General features: G+C 42.8%; 1 protein-coding gene across 5 annotated transcripts in view; it reads left to right on the top strand.

The window, feature by feature from the left end:
- UST (uronyl 2-sulfotransferase) overlaps positions 1-24022 on the top strand; it is a 312146-nt gene that overhangs the window by 164032 nt on the left and 124092 nt on the right. For all 5 annotated transcript variants that reach the window (XM_027056663.2, XM_053223346.1, XM_027056660.2 and 2 more), the window contains exons 3-4: positions 7142-7297; positions 19537-19616. In XM_027056663.2, coding sequence (XP_026912464.1) covers positions 7142-7297; positions 19537-19616 — 236 coding nt within the window. The remainder of the gene's footprint in view (positions 1-7141; positions 7298-19536; positions 19617-24022) is intronic.

Below are 24022 nucleotides of genomic sequence, written 5' to 3'. Positions count from 1 at the left end.
TGCTGAGTGTGGCGTCTGCTTGTGATTCTCTCTCTCCCTCTGCCCCTCCCCCTGCTTGCATGCTCTCTCTTTCTCTCTCTCTCTGTCTTAAAACAAAACAAAGTCATGTGGACAGAGACATCGAGAAGCAGAAGTGTACCTGAGTTCAGGTCTCACAAAGACCTGGCTGTGACTGTCCCCACATGGGTCTGAGTAACCATGGGACAGAGAGGATGTAAAACACAAGGGGCAGTTTTGTTGCTCAAAGAAAGCAATTTCATCTTCAGCATAATATGAGTACTGAGTCGGGTCTAATACTTTGATGATGTTTAGTGTAAATTTCAGTTAATGTACACATTCAGTTAACCAGGACACTAGTTGTAACCATTCTGGGTAAGTAGGCGTTAATGTAGTGTGAGCATGTTTATCAGTCTAATCATGACTTTTAACTATGGGTTGGAGGCCGTGGGCACTCCAGGGAGACCCAAGGAAGAGGAAACAGGGTTCTCACCTTGTCCCCTCCAGCGTTTACACAGACAACCCTCTCCCCCACCTTAGCTCCTTAGTGATGGCAGAGACCCCACCCCACCCCCACCCCAGGAGCATTTTAGAGCTAGATTCCTGACCCTCCTCCTAGACTTTCTGTTTAAGTTAGTCTTTTTTTTTTTTTTAACATTTATTTATTTTTGAGAGACAGAGGAGTGGGAGAGGGGCAGAGAGAGAGGGAGACACAGAATCCAAAGCAGGCTCCATCCAGGCTCTGAGCTGTCAGCACAGAGCCCGACACGGGGCCCAAACCCACAAACCATGAGATCATGACCTAAGCCGAAGTCGGACGCTTAACCAACTGAGCCACCCAGACGCCCCTCAGCTAGTCTTAGAATGGGGCCCAGAAATCTGTCGTTTTAAAGTTCCACAGGTAGTTCAAATATACAGCCATTTGGGAACCACAGCTTGTAACATACCATATTAAATGCCATTTTGCAAAGACTTAAAAGCAGAATTGATGTTAATTCTTCTAACGAGACCGGTCCCCAAGGAGTCCTGTAATCATACGCTATGGAAGTCTTGGTCCAGACCAAGCATGCTTTTCACCTAGAAAGTCTTCTTTGTCCCCCTTACCAATGCAAACCAGGGACAAGCGATTGAAATCGTACACGTCATCTGGTGGTAGTTACTGTTGTGCTCAGGATTTTGGAAAGACTTCTGTTTATTTGGCATGTTCCACACAAGCCTGTCAGCCCCTGGGGATTTGTGGCATTTGCAGAACTTACAAGCAGGCAACATAAAAATATATAATTCATAGAGTGAACTATTTTGGAGCTCCCTTCACTTTTACAAATTGGCCATAAAATAGAAACCACAGACATAACATTCGTATAACCATAGTTGCCAAGAATGAAGAATCGTTTGGGGAGTGGGGGAGGATGAGGACTTTTAGTGTGTACTTCTTTATAGGGCATCCAAAGAAAGAGTAAGTGTTAGAAATTTGTTTGTGAAAGATAATGGTAATATTACAGTTGGGATATAGTTTTCTGCCTGATCCTTGGCAAGTATCTGTTGAAAAAAAATGGGGATGTTGGAGTTGACCTTAAGAGGCCTTTAAAAATCATTCAGCTTGTCTTTGAGGGGCATCTGCTTGTCTTGATAGGCATTTCAGGTGTATTTAGGATTTCACGTGTGTTTTACTATGACTTACTGCTTCCTGTTTTTCCCTTTCCTGGTGGAAGTGCTCCACAATATGCAAGGCTCTGTGATTGCCTACAGTAGGCTAAGGGGAGGAGTGAAGGAACTCCACATTCTTCTACTCTCCTTCACCCATTAGCCGCTTTGACATTCTGGGATTACGTTCACACGTAACATTCTGGAAGCAAAAGGAGAGGCTGTGTGACCTCTGTCAGTTCCACCTGTGCATTCCAGTGACTTGGGTAATGGGTGCGTAATGGCCGATGACACTGGATGCCGTGGTAGACTGTTGAAAAATAGCATTGAATGGAGTTGGACGCATTCAAGATATAAAAGAGGAGATGGTCAGTCTCACAGAAGTCACACTAAAAATTATTTCACCATTTGATGTTATATATTAGAGTGTCGTCTTGGGGTCCAGAGAGCTGTGAGCTGGGCTTTAGTTGTTATGTGCCACTCTTTGACCTTGAAAATGCCAAACGATCTCTCTGAGCCTCGGTTTGTTCATCTAAAAATAGTCACGGTATCTCCCTCACAGGGTACTCGAGAGGATGAAAAGACAACATAAAAGAAAGCCCTCGCCAAGCCAAACACTTTGGGCTGAGTGTGACAATGATAAAGAGTAGGAGTGCCGGGGTGGGGAGGGGATTGGAGCGGGTGGATTATTCTAAATTGCTCTAGACCTCAAACTCTGTTCCTCTGTGAATCCGTGATCTATAGAGAAGAGGGGGGCACACTGGGAGTCCCTTAGGGGCAATTAATGATGCTTAAATTATTTGATAATTTAACCTTCTAGAGAGATGTGCAACTAGAGTAAAGACAGTTACACTCTCTGACTCAGTATTGTTAACAAGGATTAAAAGCCTTTACCTGGCACAAAGCCTAGCACAGGGTCAGGGTCAGCCTTTCATAAAAATCAGTTCCTTCCCCCCTACTTTTCTGGAATGAAGACTTCAAATAAAAAAAAAATGACAATGATTTTTAAAACAGACCTTCAGGAGCGGATCTATAGCTCTACCCAAGCGGGGATGAATCTACTTGTTGCCGTTCCGAATTTTAACACCTTATCCAACATCAGCACATTGATTTAGCCTGCTAAACTTGCCAATTTCCAGAGCATTACATAGGTTCTTTTAGAAAATGATTTAAAAGCCCCATCCTAACTTTGAGAAAGGTTTATGTTTGTGATGATGTATGTTGTGTCTTTAACAATCACCGGACTGATTCCAGAAGCTTCATCTAAAAACACATTTTCTAGCTCAGTTTTTATACCCTGTAGCTGTATATTGGTGTTTACAGAAATGGTATAATAGAGTCACAGTGGGGATGTTCAGCTCTCTTTTCTTTTCAAATATTATTGTAGATACAGCTGCAGGAACAATGTAGGGAATTTTTGTTTTTATGGAAGTGTTCTTTTTTTTTTTTAACCAAGTTCTGATTGACATGTAACATTATGTTAGTTTCAGGTGTATGACATGATGATTTGATATTTGTATACATTGCAAAATGATCACCACAATAAGTGTAGTTAAATCCGTCACCATCCATAAAGAATTTTTTTCTTGTCAGGACAAAAGTGTTCTTAAATAACAAATATTTATAACTGTTATGTGAGAGCCTCCCACAAGACTAATGAAGGAGTTGGAATGCAAAGTTTTTCAAAAGTCAACAAACAACTAGAAGGTTTATAATAATATCTTTAGTTATTAGCAAAAGGAAATAGATGGGAAGCCTGCCACGGTGTAGTTACCCACAAAATTCAGGAGAAATTAAGTGTTTTCGCCAAAGGTTTGTGCCTCTCGGTTCTTCATTTAAATCTTCTGAGATACACCTGTACTCTTGGAATAAAGTGCTTGCGTATGCGGTAACTCATCTTGGTCAGCAATTCAGACGGAACGAGCACTCTCCGTTGCTGTTCTATACTGTGCTAGAGGACAAGGAAAGACACACTGATCGCAATTCTTAAGCCGTTTATTTTTTCAAAGAAATTAAAACTTGTCTTTATATCAGCAGCTCCGTCACTACTGCAGTCTAAACCCCAGCCTGGTGATTATGGAAAGTCCAGCTTGCAAATGCTATTGACATCCTGTTATATTTCAGCCTCCCTGGATCATAACCTCATGAGGAAGAACATATCTGATTTATCTGAATATCTGAGCTTCCGCAGTTGTTGTCAGAAAGCGCTAATTTTGGGGTACTCACTGATAAAACCATAAGTACAATGACCTATTAGAATGAGTATCCTTTTACCCTGATGCCTTTTATATTAGCATTTGGGTAGAAAGATCAGCTGTGTTTGAAGATTCTCCTGGTCTCACATTTTAGCAGAATCATTGTGTTAATCGTTGTTAAATAGCATAGTAAGCCCTCAGAGGATCTAATGAATCAATGTTTGTTGAAGCCCAATATTTATATACATGGCATGTTCTAGGCAATATGAGGACACACAATAGAAGATACTGACTGGTTCTAAAGAAACAAGGTGTTGCTCATTAAAAAAAAAATTCTGGAAGAATTATATCAAAATGGTACATGATGGGTTGCTAAGTGAGTGATAGATATAATGTTTTACTCCAATGACAATTAGCCTTTAAGCTCCAAATTTATGAAATGCTGCTCTATATAAATGTAAATATAAATATAAATAGAAAATATTTCATAAAAATAAGTAAGCCTATAATTACAGAGGCAAAATTCATATTACATACAGTAGGCACGTTTGGGGTATACTTATATTTATATTATACTATATTCTTTAGCTTGTAGCCTTCTGTTATGGGTACGTGCTGAATGAAGGACTCTTGGTTAACATTTGTCAGTTGTTACTCAATGCTGAGCATTCAAAATGGAAATATTTTTATTGGGGATATAAATATTTAATCAGATGCTTTTCATAATGGCTTCTTAGTCTGTAAGAATCATTTAAACTGGGCAATTAGAAAAACAAAAGAGGGGCACCTAGGTGACTCAGTCAGTTAAGCATCCAACTCTTGATTTCGGCTCAGGTCCTGACCTCATGGTTCATGAGATCAAGCCCCATGGTGGCCTCTGCACTGACAGTGTGGAGCCTGCTTGGGGTTCTGTCTCTCTCCCTCCCTCTCTCACTGCCCCTCCCCTGCTTGTGCACATGCTCTCTCTCTCTCAAAATAAATAAACTTCAAAAAAAAGAAAAAGAAAGAAAAGGCATCTTATTGGGAAACTATCTCTGTTTGCAGATGACATGATCTTGTATATAGAAATTCCTAAAGAATCCACCCATAAAAGCTATTAGAGCTAATAAATGCATGCAACAAGATTGCATAACACAAGATTGATGTACAAAAATAAACTGTTTTTCTATCAGTGAACAGTCAATCCAAAAATGAAATTAAGAGAATAATTCCATTCATAATAGCATCAAAAAGAATAAAAGGAGTATTAGGCTTGTACATTGGAAGCTACAAAACATCAGTGAAACAAATGAAATGGGAACTAAATAAGCGGAAAGGTATCCCATGTTCATGGACTGGAAAACTATTATTAAGGTGGTAGTAGTCCCCAGAATGATCTACAGTTCAACACAATCCCTATCAAAATTTCAACTGCCTTTTTTTGCAGAAATTGACAAACTGGTCCTAAAATTCATATGAGATGCAAGGGACCCAGAATAGCCAAAACTATCTTGAAAAAAAAAAAAACAAAGTTACAGGGACTCCCCCTTTTCAATTTCAAACCTTACAACAAAGCAATAGTAATCGAGACTCTGTGGTATTGGCATAAGAATAAACACATAGATCAATGGGGTAGAATTGAGAGCTCAGAAATAAACTCACACATTTATGGTTAGTGGATTTTCAACAGGGTGCCAAACAATTAAATGGAGAAAGAAGAGTCTTCAATAAATGGTGCTGGGACAAATGGATATTCACATGCAAAAGAATGAAGTTAGATCACTAGCTCACATCACACACAAAATAAACTCAACATGAATTAAAGACCTAAATGTTTTAGGCCACTAAAAATATAAAATTCTTAGGAGAAAACATTCTTGGGTTAGGCAGTGATTTCTTAGATATGACACCCAAAGCACAAGTCACTAAAGAAAAATTAGATACATTGAACTTCATCAAAATTAAAAACTTTTGTACTTCAAAGGACACGGTCAAGAAAATGAAAAGGAAACCCATAGAATGGGAGAAAATATTTGCAGATCATATATTTGCAAATCCAGAATAAACATAGAACTTTTGAAACTCAATAATAAAAAGACAAATAGCCCAGTTTTAAAATGGGCAAACGGTTTAAACAGATATCTCTCCAAAAAAAATATACAAATTTCCAATAAGCACATGAAATATGATCAACATCATTAGTCATCAGGGAAATGCAAATCAAAACAATGAAATACTACTTCATATCCATTAGGATGGCTATAAAAAAAAACAGGCAAAAACAAGTGTTGGCAAGGATGTGGAGAAATTGGAACTCTCGTGCGTTGCTGGTGGAAATGTAAAATGGTGCAGCTGTATTGAAAACAGTTTGGAAGTTCTTCAAAAAATTAAACAGAATTGCCATATGATCCAGCAATTCCACTCCTAGGATATACTCAAGGTGAATCGAAAACATATGTTGACACAAAAACTTACACACACATGTTCATTGCAGCATTTATTCATGGTAACCAAAAGGTGGAAACAATCTAAATGTCCATCAATTGATAAATGTATAAACCTGATATGGTATATCCATACAATGTAATATTATTCAGCCATATAAAGTACAGATTCGTACTACAGTATAGATGAATCTTGAGCGCATTATGCTAACTTAAGCCAGACACAAAAGGTCACATATTTTATGATTCTATTTATAAGAGATGTCCAGAATACTATAGGCAAAATCATGGAGTCAGAAAGTAGATAAATGGTTTCACGGGACCAAGGTAGTGAGGGAAATGAAAAGTGACTGTTAATGGGTAGGGAGTTTCTTTCAGGGCTGATGAAAATGTTCTGGAATTAGATAGTGGTGATGGTTGCTCAACTGTGTGGTACATTAAAACCACTAAATGGTCCACTGTGGAAGGGTGAGTTTTTATTGATATCTCGATTTTTCTTTTGCTATCTCAATATTTTTCCTTGAGCACTCTGCAAATGAAGTTCTAATAAAGCATAATATAACTTGCAAAAGATACTGTCATCACAGCACATATTTATATATTTTGTTCCTAAGAAGAAACAAAAGAAGCTTCATAATTAGGCTTAGGATTGGCGTAAAAGCTTACCAGTTGTTAAGTGTCGGTGCAGAAGGTAATGAGTCCGCCATTTGTCTTGAGTCGTACTATGAGGACAACCATGAGTCCAGTGCTCCTGTTCTCTCTTTGACTTGACATGGACCCTTCTCGCTTAGATTGATCAGACATTTGTTGTCCTGAAACTGAGGGAAGAATCCCAAGTATTTTCACCCGAGGTCTCATATTTGCTCTCTCGTTCTTTCCCAGGTGCTACCTTTCCCGAGCCAGGTCGTGTACAACAGGGTAGGCAAGTGTGGGAGTCGTACTGTGGTCTTGCTTCTGAGAATCTTGTCAGAGAAGCACGGATTCAATTTGGTCACGTCAGACATTCACAACAAAACCAGGCTTACTAAAAATGAACAAGTAAGTTGTTGCTGCCCATGGTTAAACTGTGCTTTGTGTCAATTCATTTGTGTAATGAGTGGGTGCCTTACAAGACATCCTTCAAACACCTAACAAATGAATAACAGAGTTGCAATGTCATACTGTATTTTTGGCCGAGTGTGGAAGGAAATGTAAGTTAAAGTCTGAAGGCAGTCTTTAGACAGGAAGTTTCCCTGAAGGGATACTTTTATTAAGATGGGTGAAGGACAGTATACACTCATCATTGTCTATTTAGCTAAAATTAGCCACGCGTAATTCTCAAATGGTTACACCACTGAGCTATAAATAATGCCGACATCCTGACAACAGAAGTAGGAAAACTATTTTCATTATTTCTTCTTTTCCATTTGTTCACACTTAGGGTTATACTACAGAGCAAGCTCTCTTTGGGCCAGGAATCTGATTGGTTGATGGGGGCAGGAACTTCTTGCTATGGGTGAGCTCAGGGGATCTTGAGCTTCCAAAGCAGCATTTAGCATATTCAGTGGAAGCCAAAGAGTTACCCCATTTCCCAGGAAGAGTTCTGTCTGGTTTGTTTGGTTATTTGTTGTTGAGAGAGAGAGGGCGTGAGCTAGGGGCAGGGAGAGAGAATCCCACAGGTGGCAGAGAGGAAGAAAGAGGGAGAGAAGGAAGCGGGATTCACCCGAAGCAGGGTTTGTGTTCACCCAAAGTGGGGCTCCAGCTCATCTGATGTGGGGCTCCAACTCACGAACCTTGAGATCATGACCTGAGCCGAAGTCAGATGCTTAACTGACTGAGCCGCCCAGGCACCCCAAGAATTCTGTCGTAACGTAGCCCAGTGATGGGAGTGGTCATGGTGGCAGTAGATTAGGGGTGCTGTAGTCTGCCAGGAAGCTATGAAGACAGATTTTACTCCGTAAGTTTATAGAAAAGCAGGGTCCACAGTCTCCACTGAGGTGCTTTGCTCACGTACAGAAGTTAGGCGCAGTGCTGGCACAATCATTTTACAGGGTCAGATGTGTTTGCCTGGTCTCACGAAGTTGCTTCTGTCCCCTTAGATAGTTAGGATGTATGAGTAGCCACCAGCATAGGTCAGGCTTCCTCAGACAACAGAACCAAAAGGATGGAGATATCTATACTGATAGATAGATAGATAGATAGATAGATAGATAGATAGTTTATTATGAGGAATTGGCTAATCTAGTAACAGAGCCCAAGAAGTCCCACAATCTGCCATCTGCAAGCTGGAAACCCAGGGAAGCCATTGGTCTAATTCAGTCTTACTCCAAATGTGAAGGCTTGAGAACCAGGGGAGTCAATGATGTACTCCCAGTACAAGGGCAGGAGAAGATAAGACGTGACATCCAAGCTTAACCAGTGAGGCAGGAAAAACAGGGAGAACTCCTTCTTCCTCTACATATTTTGCTGTTCAGGACTTCAAGGGATTGGATGGCGCTCACCCACGCTGGGGAGGGTGATCTACTGTATCGCTTGGCGATCTGTTTTACTGAGTCCACGGATTCAGATGCTAATCTCATCCGGAAACGGCCTCGCAGGCACACCTAGAAATATTATTTAATATGGGTACCCCTTGCCATATGGGTACCCCTCAAGCGGACGCACGATATTACCCATCACGCCACCCAGTGAGTATGGAAATATTTGGGGAATAAACATGGCACACGGTTTACTATCAGATTGAAACCATAATTATGAACATTTTTACCCATGGCTACTTTTTTTCTGGCATAATCCTCACCTTTGAGGCATTCAAAACCTCACAAACAGAAGGGATCTCATTATTCATTTATGATAGCCTGTCATTCTTTTTTATCTTGGGGGCTAGTACGACTCTTTTAAGACAGCAACATAGCCAGTAGTCCTTGCTGTAAAGCTAGTATGTTCAGTGTCTTCCAGTGTAGAGATCAAAAAGCCCATGCCTTTGAAAACTTCCATGAAAGCTCTCTGAGTATCGAGTTTGAATAGTCATTCCCAATTAGCAAAAAATATTTTGAGATCGGCCCTTATAGGTTGTCGGTAGGCTTGTAATAGAAAAATTACACTTGGTAACATTTAAGGATATCACATTTTATGAATAACCTTAGTAGGGGTAGGTTCTCTTTAATTTCCTTGCCTGATCAAAAAGCTGTTATTATCAGGCTAGTTATGCCCTTTTCACTGCCTGAAAGAGAGTGACTATAAATAAATGGCCTATGTTATTGCAGCTTTATTACAATTATTAAATTTGTCTTTCCTTGGAGTCCTAGGTCTTTGGGTCTGCATATGGATTACTTTAAAATATTCCTATGCGTGGAAAGGGGAAACCACTCAGTTCTCAGATGCCTCATCAAACTCTGTAGCTTAACTTTAGTTCCCACTGCTAAAAGGGTACAAATAACCCAGAAAGAACAGGACAAAGGGAACTGAAGTGTCAGACACTGGGATGTTCAGGAAGGCCCTAGAAGAGAAAGGACAATAGATATAAATATACTGGGGCTTGGCACAGATAAACCTACTTTGTTTCCTATGAGAAGCAAACATGAGAAAGTGAAATACAGTTGTAACTGTCATGGGAAGCATTTTAGACATAAAGACAACAGTAATTTACTAATGCTATGTACATTGTTACATCTAGAAAGGGTTAAAGACAAAGTCATCCTCTTCCTCTAAAAGAGAGGTTAGCTCTCATCTGTTTGGAATGATTGGCTTGTCTGGAAGCCAGGGAACAGACTAGACAATCTTTTAAGGTTCTTTCCAGCCCTGTGATTCTGTGATATATTTATACAGCTTCTAGCAGAATCTGTGTATGGTGTAGTTGAAACATTTCTGATTCCTGTGGTCAGTGTGACCTAGAATATATTTCATTACTTAGTTATTCCAGATTTCTGTTAAGTTATAAGGCACGTCCTAAAAACTTAAGGGACTGATAAGGTTGAAAAAAACCCAAACGATTTCGATGTGAAAGCAAATGTAAGAGTGACAGCTGTCTCTCTGCCACTAGCTGACTGGCTGTGACATGCAGAGGGAACCGAGAAGTGACAAGAACCTGAGTGTGAGGAAGTCCAAGAGTGTTTGAAGGAACTGTTTTCTTCCTTATATGCACCCCTTTGGCTAAAGTTGCAAAGTGCACAAAACAAGAGGAGGAAAAGAAACATTATTTTAACCTAATACATTGAAGCAACAATTTGTGGTCAGAATAGCTCCTCTGCTTGGTAATTTATTAAAGGAAAAAGGAAGAAGTGATTTAGTAGGTGAGTGAAAATTTTACAGTCAGTGGTTCCCAACCTTCAGCAGGCGAGCTCCGAAAATGTGTTCCCATGGAAACATTGTTCTCCATAGTTCATAACAATTCCACTTCAGGTGCGGTAGGAGTTAAACAGACTCTTGTGGGCTGGCCAGGCCTCTCTCCACCATGTAGAACAGTTCTTTTATGAGAAAATGTGTTCCAAGTTCCCAACTACTGACTTACAAATGAACTTTGGAATCGTGTCCACTATAAGACTGGAATTATCTATACCAGTCCATTCATACACAAAAGCACTTGTGTGGGCCAGAGTCAAATCTGTGTATACATTTCTCCCCAGAAGATAGCTGTCATTATACACACACACACACACACACACACACACACACACACATAGTACTAAGTTTAACAAAGTCTACTTAATGGAATAAGACGTTGAAGGGATTATTAAAAAGGAAAAGGAGCATGAAGACACCAACTGTTACAATGCCAATTAAAAGCCCATTATATCTGCCCTTATGGAAATAGAAATACCATTGAAGTTTATATTTTTAAAACCACCTCAACAGAAGAGCATAGGCAGATGCTACTGGCCAGATGCTGGGCCTTTCCGGGGCATATGACACAAGCTTATGGTGACATCATTGCATTTATAGTCTGAAACCAGATTTTGGGTTCTTGGGCTGGTGTAGATAAACTCTTGGAACATGCAGATTTTGAAAGGGAACTATTTTGCGGAAGACAGGAGAGTGATCGCCAACAGACTCACAACCATCTTCGTTAATGGTCTGACACTCTCTCAGAACATCAGTCTGAGTACAGCAAAGGTACACCCCAGGAACAGGATATAAGGATTCAGAATTATTTCATTCTTGTTGAAGAGGGGCAAAAATTGTTGGCGTGGGAGCCTAAGGAATGGAGAAAGAAAATAATTTCACAGTTTTATTTATGTTGGAGCTACTGAGAATTGCGAATTGGAAACAGCACTTACTACATGCTAATTATTTTCCTTCATTATTTCATTTAATTCTTTTGGACCAAAAATGATATGACTGAGTGAGTATAACTCTTTATTTTATGGATGGGAAAATTAAGACAACCAGATTAAGTCACTTTCCAAATGTAACATAATAGAATGTCTGTGCTGTTTGGACTTGAACCTACGTCTTCCTGAATCCAAAGCCATTCTCCTAACACAGTGGTTTTCCACTATGGCCGCACAGCAGAATCTCCAGCGGAGCCTTTTGAAGCATATAGTTGGAATGGCCCTTCTCCTGGAGGTTGTGGGGTAGGGTCCAGAAAACTTTTTTTTTTTTAATGAAATAAATGTCACACAGGGTTAAGACTCCTGTCAAAACTATCATGCAGCATTGTCCTCTAAGGCACTGAAAAAAAAATTTTTTTGAAGAAAATATCATGGTTAAATAAATTTAGGGGACGCTGCTCCCAGGTCCCCCTCTAGGAGATTTATAACGATTGTTCACATTTTAAAGACTGAGAATTCCTCCAGTTAAAGGCAAAATTGACACTCTATTTATCTGGCTTTCCCCTAGAGTTTCCTAGCCTTAATTGACCAGGGGAGCCTTCATGAATGCTCGTGGCTGTCACATGCATCCCACAGAACTCCAACTCACAGCTTGGAAAATGCTGGACTAACCTATTCACTTCTGTGAATCGTGCCAGGAAAGGCTACTATTTCACTATAAACTTCACATCTGCTTTGACGCTATTCAACAGCTATTCAAATGATCAAAACCTTGAAAAGTATTCAAAGGATTGAAGAGACAGAGACCCTGTGCCCATGTGCTCTAGATTGCTTTAGTCTCTTGGTCAAAAACAGAATTTCTTCACCATGTTTTAAACCTCCCTTTGCCTTTTTCTCACCAGTGCAAGTTCAAATCCTGACTGTGTCTGTGTAGAAGTGTAACTCCAAAATGGAAAACCCACCTAAAGAAACCATGGTGGTGGCTTTGGAAATGGTCTAGAGGCCATGAGGGCTCCTCCTGGGTTTCCCTAGGGCAGGGGCATCTGGTCTCTCTGGGTTTTTGTGTGTGTGTGTGTGTGTTTGTTTAATGTTTATTGTTGAAAGAGAGAGAGAAAGCAGGGGAGGGGCCGAGAGGACCCAAAGCAGGCTCTGTGCTGACTGCTGACATTGGGGTAGGAACCCACAAACCCATGAGATCAGGCAGGACCTGAGCCCAAGTCGGAAGCTTAACCAACAGAGCCACCCAGGTGCCCCTGGCCTCTCTGTTTTAACAAAGGTTCGCTCACTCCTTTATGGAGTTGGTCTCGCTATTGTTTCTTCATTCGTTTTGGTGAATACTTACTAAGGACTTACTTATAACACTGCACGTTAAGTGCCAGATGTTTGTGTACGTTATTTCTAATCCTTTAATTAACATCGTCGGGAAAGTATTATCGCCCCATTTTATAGGAAGGAGCAAGTGGTCGAGAAGAATGGGGGAGAATAAGACTCGAAAGTGAACCAGGGTCAGATCCTGGAGAACTTTGAGTCCTAGGCTAAGGAGTTGGAACTTTATTCAGGGGGCAATGGGGAGCCATTAAATAAACAGTTCTTAACCATGACAGGCATCAAAATCTTCTGGGGAGCTTTTTCATGACACATGTTTCCTGGCCCAGCTACAAACAGGTGTTTGTATCTTTGAGGGGAAAAAAATTCCCAAAGAAGTCTTCATGCACAATTCTAGTGAAAAATCATTGCATGAAAGGCTCTAATTATTAGGAACTTTTTATTAAAGTGAGAACCCCACTAAGCAAGGAAAGTTCCTTTTTCACCTGAGGATCTCTCAAACCTCCAAAGACATCATGTTTCCTCTGAAGTATTATCGAGTGGTGCCTCCTCAGAAGCCTGCACATTTATCCCTTGCTTGAAACCTGCTGGAAAAGTCTCCGTAGAACGACCCTCAAAGTTTCCTGACTTTATAGTAGCTGTGACAGTGTCCGCAGGCATCGGAGCTGCTCCAGCCGGACCTCGGAATCAAACCAACGAGATTAGCAGAGAATCAATCTGTCTCCAGGCCACAGGAAGGATGAACTCTGCAAACAAGGCCTTATCTTGGATTCCTACTGACAAAAGCCGAGTCCGCTAAATGGAAACTCAGTAGAAAGAAAAGGTAAAAAGGAGGTAGAAGCAACAAGGCCTGAAAAATTCAAATGTTTTCTCCTCCCCTTCCATTTGCAGTGGCGAGATTGACTCTGCTCTTCAGACCCAGCCTCTTTGCCTTGTTCATGTCATTGCCCCCCCTGGTGGACGTATTCTTCATTGCAGGCATTTGTTGCCATGAGCTGAAGATGGGAAGACCATCCTAGCTGGAGCTAGACAGGCTTCTTCCCCAAGCAGGAGGAAGAGGGGAAGATAACGGGAGCCTATAGCCATCCCCCCATGCTTTGAGGTTAAAGGGCCACGGTTTTCTCCCCTGAGCTGCTCCCTATTTAGCTTTGATGTGTGAAAAACATGTCTTTTCTTTCATGAAGATGTTTTCCAAATTATAGGGCGTCTAGTTACTCACAAGTGACACAAGGATTCAGACCTGACTCGGGTCAACACTCTTGTCAATTACTGCTGACAAGTATTTTCTAAAGAAGTCGGGAGCAGAGTCTTTCACTCACTAGCTGTGCTTGTAGAACCACAGGTAAAGATTTTCTGCTGTACCATCCCAGCCAGTTAGATTAAAAACAAAGTTTAAAATTACTTCCTCGCAGAATGTCTGCATTATAAATTCTGTTTGATTCTTGCCTTTTTGTTTTTTAACCTCAGTTCTTTTTCATTCTCAGATGCGCTGTGATTCAACTTCTTCCTTTAGGTATATTCCATTCCATTCCATAGCTTTTTTCCCCCAGTCTTTTAAATTCATTCTTGTTCTTCTGAAAATATACTGTTTTCCCACCAGGAACGTTAAAAAACATATCTTCTCTGATATTTTAATGCTTTCATATTTAATTATTTTTAATGCTTTTCCACCTGTTGTAACTTCCAGTTTTTCAACACATCACAGGACGGATAGAAAAAGCACATCCCCATAAACCCTCTTTAGTCCCTGGAGTTATTTTGCTAAGCGACCTCTTCCTCCCTTTGTAAAAAAAAATTTTTTTGATGTTTTTTATTTATTTTTGAGGTAGAGAGCAAGTGCGAGCTGGGGAGGGGCAGAGAGAGAGGGAGACAGGAACCGAAGTGGGCTCCATGCTGACAGCAGGGAGCCCGATAACGCGGCTTGAACTCACTAGCGATGAGATCATGACCTGAGCTGAAGTCAGACACTTAGCTGACTGAGCCACCCAGGCACCCCCTTCCTCCCTTTTAAGAGGTCATGTATATATCAGAAAGCACTGGGAATGGTAGGAGATTGCAGCTTAGTGATAAAGAGCAGGATTTTTTGTGTCAGACCGACTTGTGTTTGAATCCTGATGCCACCTTTTTCTAGCAGTGAGATCTTAAACAATTTACACAGCCCTTCTGTGCCTGAGTGTCTTAACCTGTAAAGTGTAGATAATACTACTTAACTTGCGGAGTTGTTTGAGGATGAATGGCAGCACGTGAAGAAAGAGCTTCTGGACACTGCAGAGCCCAGAAACCAGCCAGGAAATGATAGTTTAGTGTTGCTGTGTCTTAGATGGTGTAACACCAGGGTGATGAGTGTATAGGTCTGTCCCAGAAAGGCTAGCTTCCATTGCCTGAGAGATAATTCTGTCTTCAGTGAGCTATATGTTTCTTGACTCCAAAGAAGTTCTTCTGGAAGGGGTATCTTCATGCCATAAACAGTGATGGGGTATGTGTTCTGTGCTAGGCTTTCTGGGGGAGCAGTTAGAGCCCAGCCTCGACCCTCAAGGAGCTTACAGTCTGGCTCAAAGACAGCACACAAACTCAACTATGATGTAACGTAAAAAAAATGTATGTCCTGGAAAATCCTCAAAGCTCTGTGGGAGATCAAAGAGGCAACAGCATTTCTAGCCAAAGGTGTTCAAAACCAAACCCGTTTGCCCTGACTTCTGCAGCCAGACGTGTTCCTGCCGTGCGTTCCCATCCCCACGAATGGGCACCAGCCTGTGTCCGAATCCGGCCAGGGCTCTGGGATGCTCTCTTGACCACTCCCTCTCCTTCCCGTCTGCTGCCACCTGGCCACAGGCCTGAGGAAGATCCTTCTTAATGTCCCTAAACCTCCCCATCTGTCTTCACTTTCAGTGACTTCCTTCTGTGGTCCTCAACCCTCAGTACCTTTGAATCTACTGGAGGACTTGTTAAAACACAGAATGATGGGGTCCCTGAGTGCCTCAGTCAGTGAAGTGTTCAACTCTTGGTTTCGGCTCAGGTCATGATCTCACGGTTTGTGGCTTCGAGCCTGGTGTCAGGCTCTGTGCTTCCCGTGTAGAACCTGCTTGGGATTCTCTCTGCCCCTCCCATGCTTGTGCGTGTGCTTTCTCTCTCTTTCTCAAAATAAAGAAACGAACAAGAAATACCCCACACAGACTGATGGGCCCCACCCCCTAGAGTTTCTTCTAATTTGGTTGGTTGGGGTGGGGCCTGAGAATCTGCATCTCTAACAAGTTGCGACCCCAGTTGCTGCCGATGTTGCTGGTCTGGGGGCCACACCAGGAAGCACTATTTTAGTTCATGCCAGCATCATTTCCTCTTGGGATTATTGCCCCGTGTTCCTAGCTAAGCTGTCTCTAACCCTTCCTTTCTTTACATTCTCCGCCCCGATCTCAGATCTGGAAAGAAAGCCCTTTCTGACTGTGGATTGCCCATAGCATAAAGATCAGAATCCCTCACATGGCCTGCAGGGCCCTCAATTACCCGCTTCTGCCTTCCTCTCTAGTTGTTTCTACTGCCCCGCAGATCCCACAGCCGATGCCTAGCACACAGAACTTCTGGCAGTTTTAATATCCAGGTCATTTCGGGTTTTGTCCTTTGCGTCTACTGTTTGCTCTGTCTGCAGTGCCACGGGTCCCTTTCTTCACTTGCTGACTCCTGTGAATCCTTGCCAACCACTCAGGAGTGACTCCTTGAGGAAACACTAACTCTCCACCTACAGGCAGGGATAGGCCACTCACCTCTGTGCATTCTACCCCATGGTGGTTATCACATAATGGTACCTCCCTACCAGTCCAGCTTGCCGGCAAGACTCTGAGCTTCCTGAGAGCAAGAACCCGATCTTTTATCTCTATAGCAACAACCCCAAGCAGTACATTGCCTGACACAGAGTTGGAAATCAATGGATGTTGAATAAAAGGAGATCCGGGAAGGCTACTTTGAAAGAGGTAGGCATTTTAGCAGGATGTAAAAGGTGGTTAGGGTTTGGACCTGCAGAGAAAACAGGAAGAACATTCCAGAAGAGGAAGCTTGAGCCTGCGCTTGGATATGGTCAAGCTTGGACACAGTATAAGGAAGGAACAAGGAGAGGTCTTGTTTGGCTGGCCACAGGACACCTTAAATGCCATTTGAGGGTCATAGTAAAGGTAAAATCAACGTAACTCAGCAAGTGACTAAATACGAGTGTCAGGAAAGAGCCAGATCAAATGTGAAATGGTATGGATACCATACCATTAGCCAGGTATGGATGAATGGAGAGTACCATCAGCCAGGACCACACTCTGCAGAGATGGCATAAGCTGGATAAGGAGTAAAGATGGACGAGGACCGAGAGTGTGGTCCGGGTCATCGTGGATTTGGGGACACCATTAGGACACACTCCACTGTCTTGTCTTTCTGTGTCTTCTCACTCACCTCAATTATGTTTTGATCTCCAGGGTCTCCAAAGCCTAGTAAGTACTCCATAAATGCTGAGTGAATGAATGACAAATGAATGTAGGCAATGGAATCAGAATAAAGGCCAGCAGTGGCCTCGCATGAGCCAAGGAAAAGGACAGGTGGTTTCTGAGACGATTTTAGGTAGTGCCATTATCACTTGTGATGCCACCCGTGCAGATAAGACTCGGGCCAGAGAAAAGGCAGGCCGCTGGCAACCGTGGAGATCCAGGACGAAACTCCGGGGAACGGCAGCAGGGGCACGGGAGACCACTGCCTGCCGTTAGACCTAGGGAAAGTCTTAGCATTCGTGAAGACAAAGCAAAGGACACCTTGACCATAATGCCTTACACCCATGCTTGTGGGGCCTCGTACGTGGTTTCGCTGTTGTGTGCAGCAATGGAGCGTGTGAGAGCTGGATATACGCTCCGACTTCGGTGTACCAATGCACTAAACATGAGCATTAGTACTTCTCGCCTACGTTTAAGGGTACGTCTAGAAAGAGTGACACGCTGTCACCGCGAATCCGTTTCTCCTTGTGAAATAGACAGCTTTAGAACTATTACGACACTGCTCTCCAAATCGAACCACTACAGCTCTTCCATTAAATTGAACACATTGGCATGTGTTTACAGGATATATTATGATGCTGAAGAATAGGTGAAAGAAACAGTTGCCCTTCTGACCTGTTCTTCCAGTCTTCCTGTACGATATGAGGGGCTCTCTCGTATTACTTTCATGTATGCAGAGAAATACTTGAATCAAAATAATCTAGAGATTAAAGCATTACGTGGTCTTCACGTTAAGCACGTTTAACGTAGAGTTATGTTTCTAAGCAAACGGAAGTCTTCGGTTGTGCTTCCAAATCTGTAAGTCTATTTGTTAGATCCATCAAAAATGAAAATTTAGGTGACCCAGCAGGAAGTTCTGTTGCCAAAAACAGGTGCTGGGACATGCAGGGGGTGTGTGGAGGGAGGGGGTGGTGCACAGAATAAACAACAGATAAAGAAGCAGGGTTCAGTTTCCTTTTATACTCAAGCGTGGGGACAGGCAGATCATCATTTACCCAGGCCTGCCACGGATGAACCGTGTAGGAGGTTAGGAAGTGCCAGTCATTTACCTTTAAAATTCAATTTCATTTCTTCAAACAGTCGTTGTGAGCCTGAATATCTAATTAAAGGCTTGAGACACTGAGATCCTGCTGTAACAATCTAAAATGCAGGTACTAGGGGAAGTTATTTGTTGAGCATTTATTTGTTGAGCAAATATTTGTTGAGCATTTATTTATGACGTGAGCCCTGTGCCGGACATGAGGGAACCAGGCAGATTCAGGTTTTCTGTCCGGCTCGACCCAAACCTGGAGTTCTGGACTCTGGTTTTATTGTGGTTATTGCTACTGTGGCTAACACATGAACGACCGCCTTTGTTTCCAGTGTTCTACGTGGACTGTTTCCGAAGAGGTAATGTACATCCAAAGTGGCAATTTTCAATGTGCTTTAAAAAAAAATTCCACTGTGTGTCAGTATTGATGGGGCCAATTCGAAAATCTAAGGAAAGTGGAATTCAGGAAGTCAGGGAGTCAGAAGAATGCTTGGAATTTCTAACAGATTTTACTAAACATTTTCCGTATCATGACATGTTCCAGAAGACCGTAAACGTTAGTTTATACAAATATAAACTCCTCTTCGCCTTGCTGATAACTGCAAATAAATACTTCAGATGACCACCCACCAGAAAACCGAGAAGTTTTGGGTGTTTTGTGTGTTCCCTATAAAATACCTGCTTTGTACATTTTTTAAATCAAAAAGGAACATCATAAGGTATTGCCTCATTTTGTTCTCGCTTTTAAATTCTGCAGACCTGGCTTCAAATATTTCTGTATATCTCAAGAATGTAATTATAGAAATGTAAAATGATGTTTAACCTCTTGCCTTGTCTTGACTCCCAAAGAAGGGGCATAGAGACATTTTTTTACTTGCATTTCAGTACAGCCGCACTGAATTCTCAAGTTAAAGTGACTTAACCTGTCACATTGTTTTCATGGTAGCGATCAACTAAATTAAATACAAGACTATCGATTTCAGCAAGAAGCCTAATGTAAAGTTCACAACTGTTGCACAAAACACAGCTGTTTGGCCCTGGTCCAAGTGGTAATGAGTGAGGATAAAGGAGTAGGGAAGATAACCTTTAGCTTAATATAGTTTGGTAAATTAGATCCTATATATGCTAATTTTGTACTTTTTTTAATAGATGGAACTGATTAAAAATATAAGTACTGCCGAACAGCCCTATTTATTCACTCGACATGTTCATTTCCTCAACTTCTCAAGGTAAGATATTTTCCAGCTTAATGGTTCTTTCATTTCTTTTTAGCACTTAAACTCCTTCTAACGAACAATTATTTTAAAATCCACCTTCGTTTTCAAAGTAGTGTAATTGCCCTTGAAAGGACTTTTTTTTTTAAATCCATTTATTTTGGTGGTGGAGGGATCCAAATTTGAAATATTTGGACGGAAGCTTCAGTTCTTTCTAGAACACTAATCTTAAATCTTTTGAAAACTTGAAATGATTTTAATGCACAGCCATTTGACGTGACAGTTGTGATTTCTTACGATGTTTATATATTTTTGAGAGAAAGAGAGAGAGCGCAAGGGAGGGGCAGAGAGAGAGAGAGAGAGGGAGACCGAGGATCCGAAGCAGGCTCTGCACTGACAGGAGACTGTCCGACGCAGGGCTCCAACTCACGAACCGTGAGATCATGACCTAAGCCGAAGTCGGACGCTTCACTGACTGAGCCACCCAGGCACTCCCCATAGTTGTGTTTTAAAGAAAAAACTCGGCTAGGTGCTAAAACAAATAAACTCAGAGGCAAGGGATAGGTGTTTCAACAAGTATTCCATTGCACGTTTTTGTACCATGTGAACCCACACGGGACTCTGGGCATAACTTATTTGAGGAGTAATGTGTATTTTATAGGATCCAAGTGCTAGTACTGGCCTCTCCGTACCTTTTTCATATTGCATTTGATTATTCTAAATCTTGCATATTTGATGCTGGTGGGGGTATTTTAGAAATCTGGTTTTTTCTTCAGCTGCAGATAATAATGCAGATCTTCAAATTTATGTTGTGAGACTCTTGATCTGTTCAGTTGCTAACTCCCAAGTTCTGGGCATTCTCTTCCGCCGTTAGCCCAGGTCCCCTGTCACTGCACTTTACTGTAAACCGATGGCTCTCAGATTCCTCCTCTCCATGGGCTGGCCTGAGTCTGTGCTCGCAGTTGGTTTCCACTGACAGAGCACGGGGTCCGGGGGCAGATCCGCTCCACAGCCCGGGGACCCCTGGGCCTCCCTTATCCTCTCACAGGCACTTCCCTTACTGCTAAAGCTCCCGCGGGGATAATAGGACCTCGCAGGTCTGCACCAAGAGGCCTTGCTGGCTGATGCTGGCCTAACGCCCTGCTGAGGGCCAGGCACCCAGGGAGGCTGGCGCTCAGGGCAAGACAGGGCTCTGCCTGAGTGTTAGCTGCTTCCGAGTTCACACCTGAGCTGCCTGGCTCAGCTTCCCTGCCATGGGATGCCTACCTGTCTAGGGGGTGGGAGGTTTAAGCCTTCAAAGGGCTGTTGCACCAGGCCCTGCTGTGCACCAGGCCCTGTGCAAATCAAGTGAGATTCAGCAGAGCAAGTTATGTAGCAAGTTACCTAGCGGCAAAGAGCAGGCGCTGCCTTATATTTAAAAGTAAGCTCTCCCTGCGATTTCCCCACCTCCCTGCTACCCAGAGTTCCCTTGGATGGTGAATAGGCATATAGGTCACTGCCGATCAGCCTCCGCGACCCAGTAGCCTGAGCGTGTTTCCCACCACATTTGTAGAGTGGCCTGGTACTGGATTGTCTGGGGTATGCGCCCTGCCTCTCACTTCCAGCGGCCGAGAACACATAACGGGACGTAACTAGACAACAAGGTCGTGTTAGCTATCAGGCATTGCATTTTACGACTTGCAAAGAGCAGAGCACGCCCACCCCCACCCCTTGCTTTTTTGGTGAGCTTCCTTCCCTGTCACCTCTGATGTCCTCTAACCTCTGATTTAACCCTCTTTGCTCCAGGGGTCAGGTTTTTACAACCAAAACAAATTGCAATGCAACAGATTTTAATAATTGACTCAGGCCAGTGTAAAATTCTAATGATAAGCCGAAGCCAGTACCTTAATCGGATCAGCAGAACTAAGCACAGCATGGTAACCATGTCTTATCATGGCCTCTACTATTAAATACATGTCCAACGGGCACCTGGGTGGCTCAGTTGGTTGAGCATCTGACTTTGGCCCAGGTCATGATCTCACAGTTTGTGAGTTTGAGTCCCACAGCAGGCTCTCTGCTGTCAGCGCAGAGCCCGCTAAGATCCTCTGTTCCCCCTCTCTCTTCCCCTCCCCCACTCCTGCTTTCTCTCAGAAATAAACATTTAAAAAACAATAAACACAACATACATACATACATGTCCAAGAGTTTAATCTTGATTAATTTATTCATGAAAGAAAAAAATTGATAAACACCTTTGAGAAGACAGCACGTCGCCAGAAACCAGTGTTGGCCTGGCGGCCAGGACCTCTGGCTGTCAGACCTTCCCAATGACCATGACTCTGGGCTAGCAGTTTCACCTCTGGGTGGGGATGGGAGGTCTCTGTTTTCCCATCTGTGAACTAGGAACAGTTTCTGCCCACTCCTGGCCTTGTAGGGATGCTCCAAACACAGGAATGAAGGAAAGCCCTTCAACTTTTTTGAGGGGAGGATATTACATACGTGCAAAGTGGGGTTTATATTTTTACGGGGAAATAATTTCATTTTAAATAAGATAAATCCAGATATATACTGACTTACTTATGCATGCTTAAAAAAACGTGTACCAAAATAGATCTTTTTTTTTTAATTTTTTTAACGTTTATTTATTTTTGAGACAGAAACAGCATGAATGGGGGAGGGTTAGAGAGAGGGAGACACAGAATCTGAAACAGGCTCCAGGCTCTGAGCTGTCAGCACAGAGCCCGACGCGGGGCTCAAACTCATGGACCATGAGATCATGACCTGAGCCAAAGTCGGGCGCTTAACCGACCAAGCCACCCAGGCCCCCCGGATCCTTCTTTTTTTAACATATTTTTTAAGTTTTTTAAAATTAATTTTGAGAGAGAGAGATAGCGCAAGTGGGCAGGGGCAGAGAGAGAGAGAGAATCCCAAGCAGTCTCCACACCGGTGTAGGGCTTGAACTCACGAACTCCAAGATCATGACCTGAGCTAAAACCAAGAGGCAGACCGCCTAATTGACTGAGTCACTCAGGCGCCCCCAAAAATAGATCATTCTTAATAAAGTATAGCAATTTATACTTGAGCAAGACTGAAACACGTACTCCTGTTTTCCTTACGGAGGAGATTGTTATAAGTAATCTTTCCTGTGGTATATGCCAATAATCTTTTTTGCCTCGTACTTTCCTATTAATTCTCATCTGGAATCCCTGCGTAACTTGTGATTTTTTTTCCATCCAGGTTGTGTGTCTATTTGTATATTAGAAATGGCACGTTCCTATGTCTCCGGCAACTGCTTGGCCCTAGGGCAATACAAACTACCTTTGTAGTTTCTCGTCGAAGTGGTTTGTGAGAGCGTTCTGCCGCCTCTGGTTTTAGCATATGTGCTGCCGAAGCGAGCACATCGTTCTGCCGCTGCTGAAACACACCTGTACAGTGTTGCCAATTGGCACTCAAGAGGCATTGCCGTCGAAGCCTCTTTCTGAGCCGACGGCTGAGTTCCCGAGCAGCCTTGCAGTGTCTCCCGAGATACCTTGAGGAGAGGGCCCGGCTCGTGCTGACTTCTCCACCTTCCATTCCATTTTGTTCAGCCAAACACGTGTTTTGCCGGGCACCCTCTATGTCCTGTTCACTGCTGGAGGACCGGGGCTTCCACAATGAACTAGAAACGCTTTCGCTGCTTTAGGGCAAGTGTCTGTTCTTCTTCCATCGAGGAAGGATTGGCAGCAAAGTGTGATGGGCTTTAGGAGAGAGAGTGGCAGTCTCTCCCACAGGGGAGGTGGGACCCTCCCTCCCTGAGGGAGGAAGAGTGGGAGGGCCTTCCAGAACAGGAGCCCTTGCCTCTGGGATATGAGGGACAGGTCAACGTTAGACAAAGGGGAAGGGCACTGGCGGCACAGGGACCAGCATGAGCTAAAACCGGACAAAGAGAGGGACCAAGAGGAATCCATAGATGGGAGCCCCAAGGGTGAGCACAGCAAAAATGGCTGGCAGTCAAGAGTTCTAAGCAGGAAAAAAGAGAGACTGGCCTGAGCAGCTCTGCTCCTTTTAAAAAGCCCATGCCATCTGCGGAAGCGATCATGTCCTCTCCTGCCACCCCACACGCACAAGGCGGCAGGGAGCCGGGGGGGGGGGCAGGAAGAGGGGTGCCCAGGTACGAGACCTCCATATGTACGGGCATACAGAGCAAGCCCCCCAGTATACAATTAACAGAAAACAACTAAGTGGGAACTTGTTAAGAGGGCTTTCCCGTGCTTCTAAAAAATGACTTCCATATTTTGAATTGTAAGGCAAAGAGATAATTGAGCTACTCTTAAGAAACCTACCACGATCGTTGCTGACAGCCGTATGGTTGGCTTGTTTCAAGATAATGAGGTCATTAAGAGAAAAATTGATAGTGCAGCTTAATATTCTTTGTTGATATTTCGTTTCTAGTCTTCCTGACA

Source organism: Acinonyx jubatus, chromosome B2, assembly GCF_027475565.1.
Source record: "Acinonyx jubatus isolate Ajub_Pintada_27869175 chromosome B2, VMU_Ajub_asm_v1.0, whole genome shotgun sequence".
Classification (NCBI taxonomy): domain Eukaryota; kingdom Metazoa; phylum Chordata; class Mammalia; order Carnivora; family Felidae; genus Acinonyx; species Acinonyx jubatus.
This window is presented reverse-complemented; position numbering and strand designations above follow the sequence as displayed.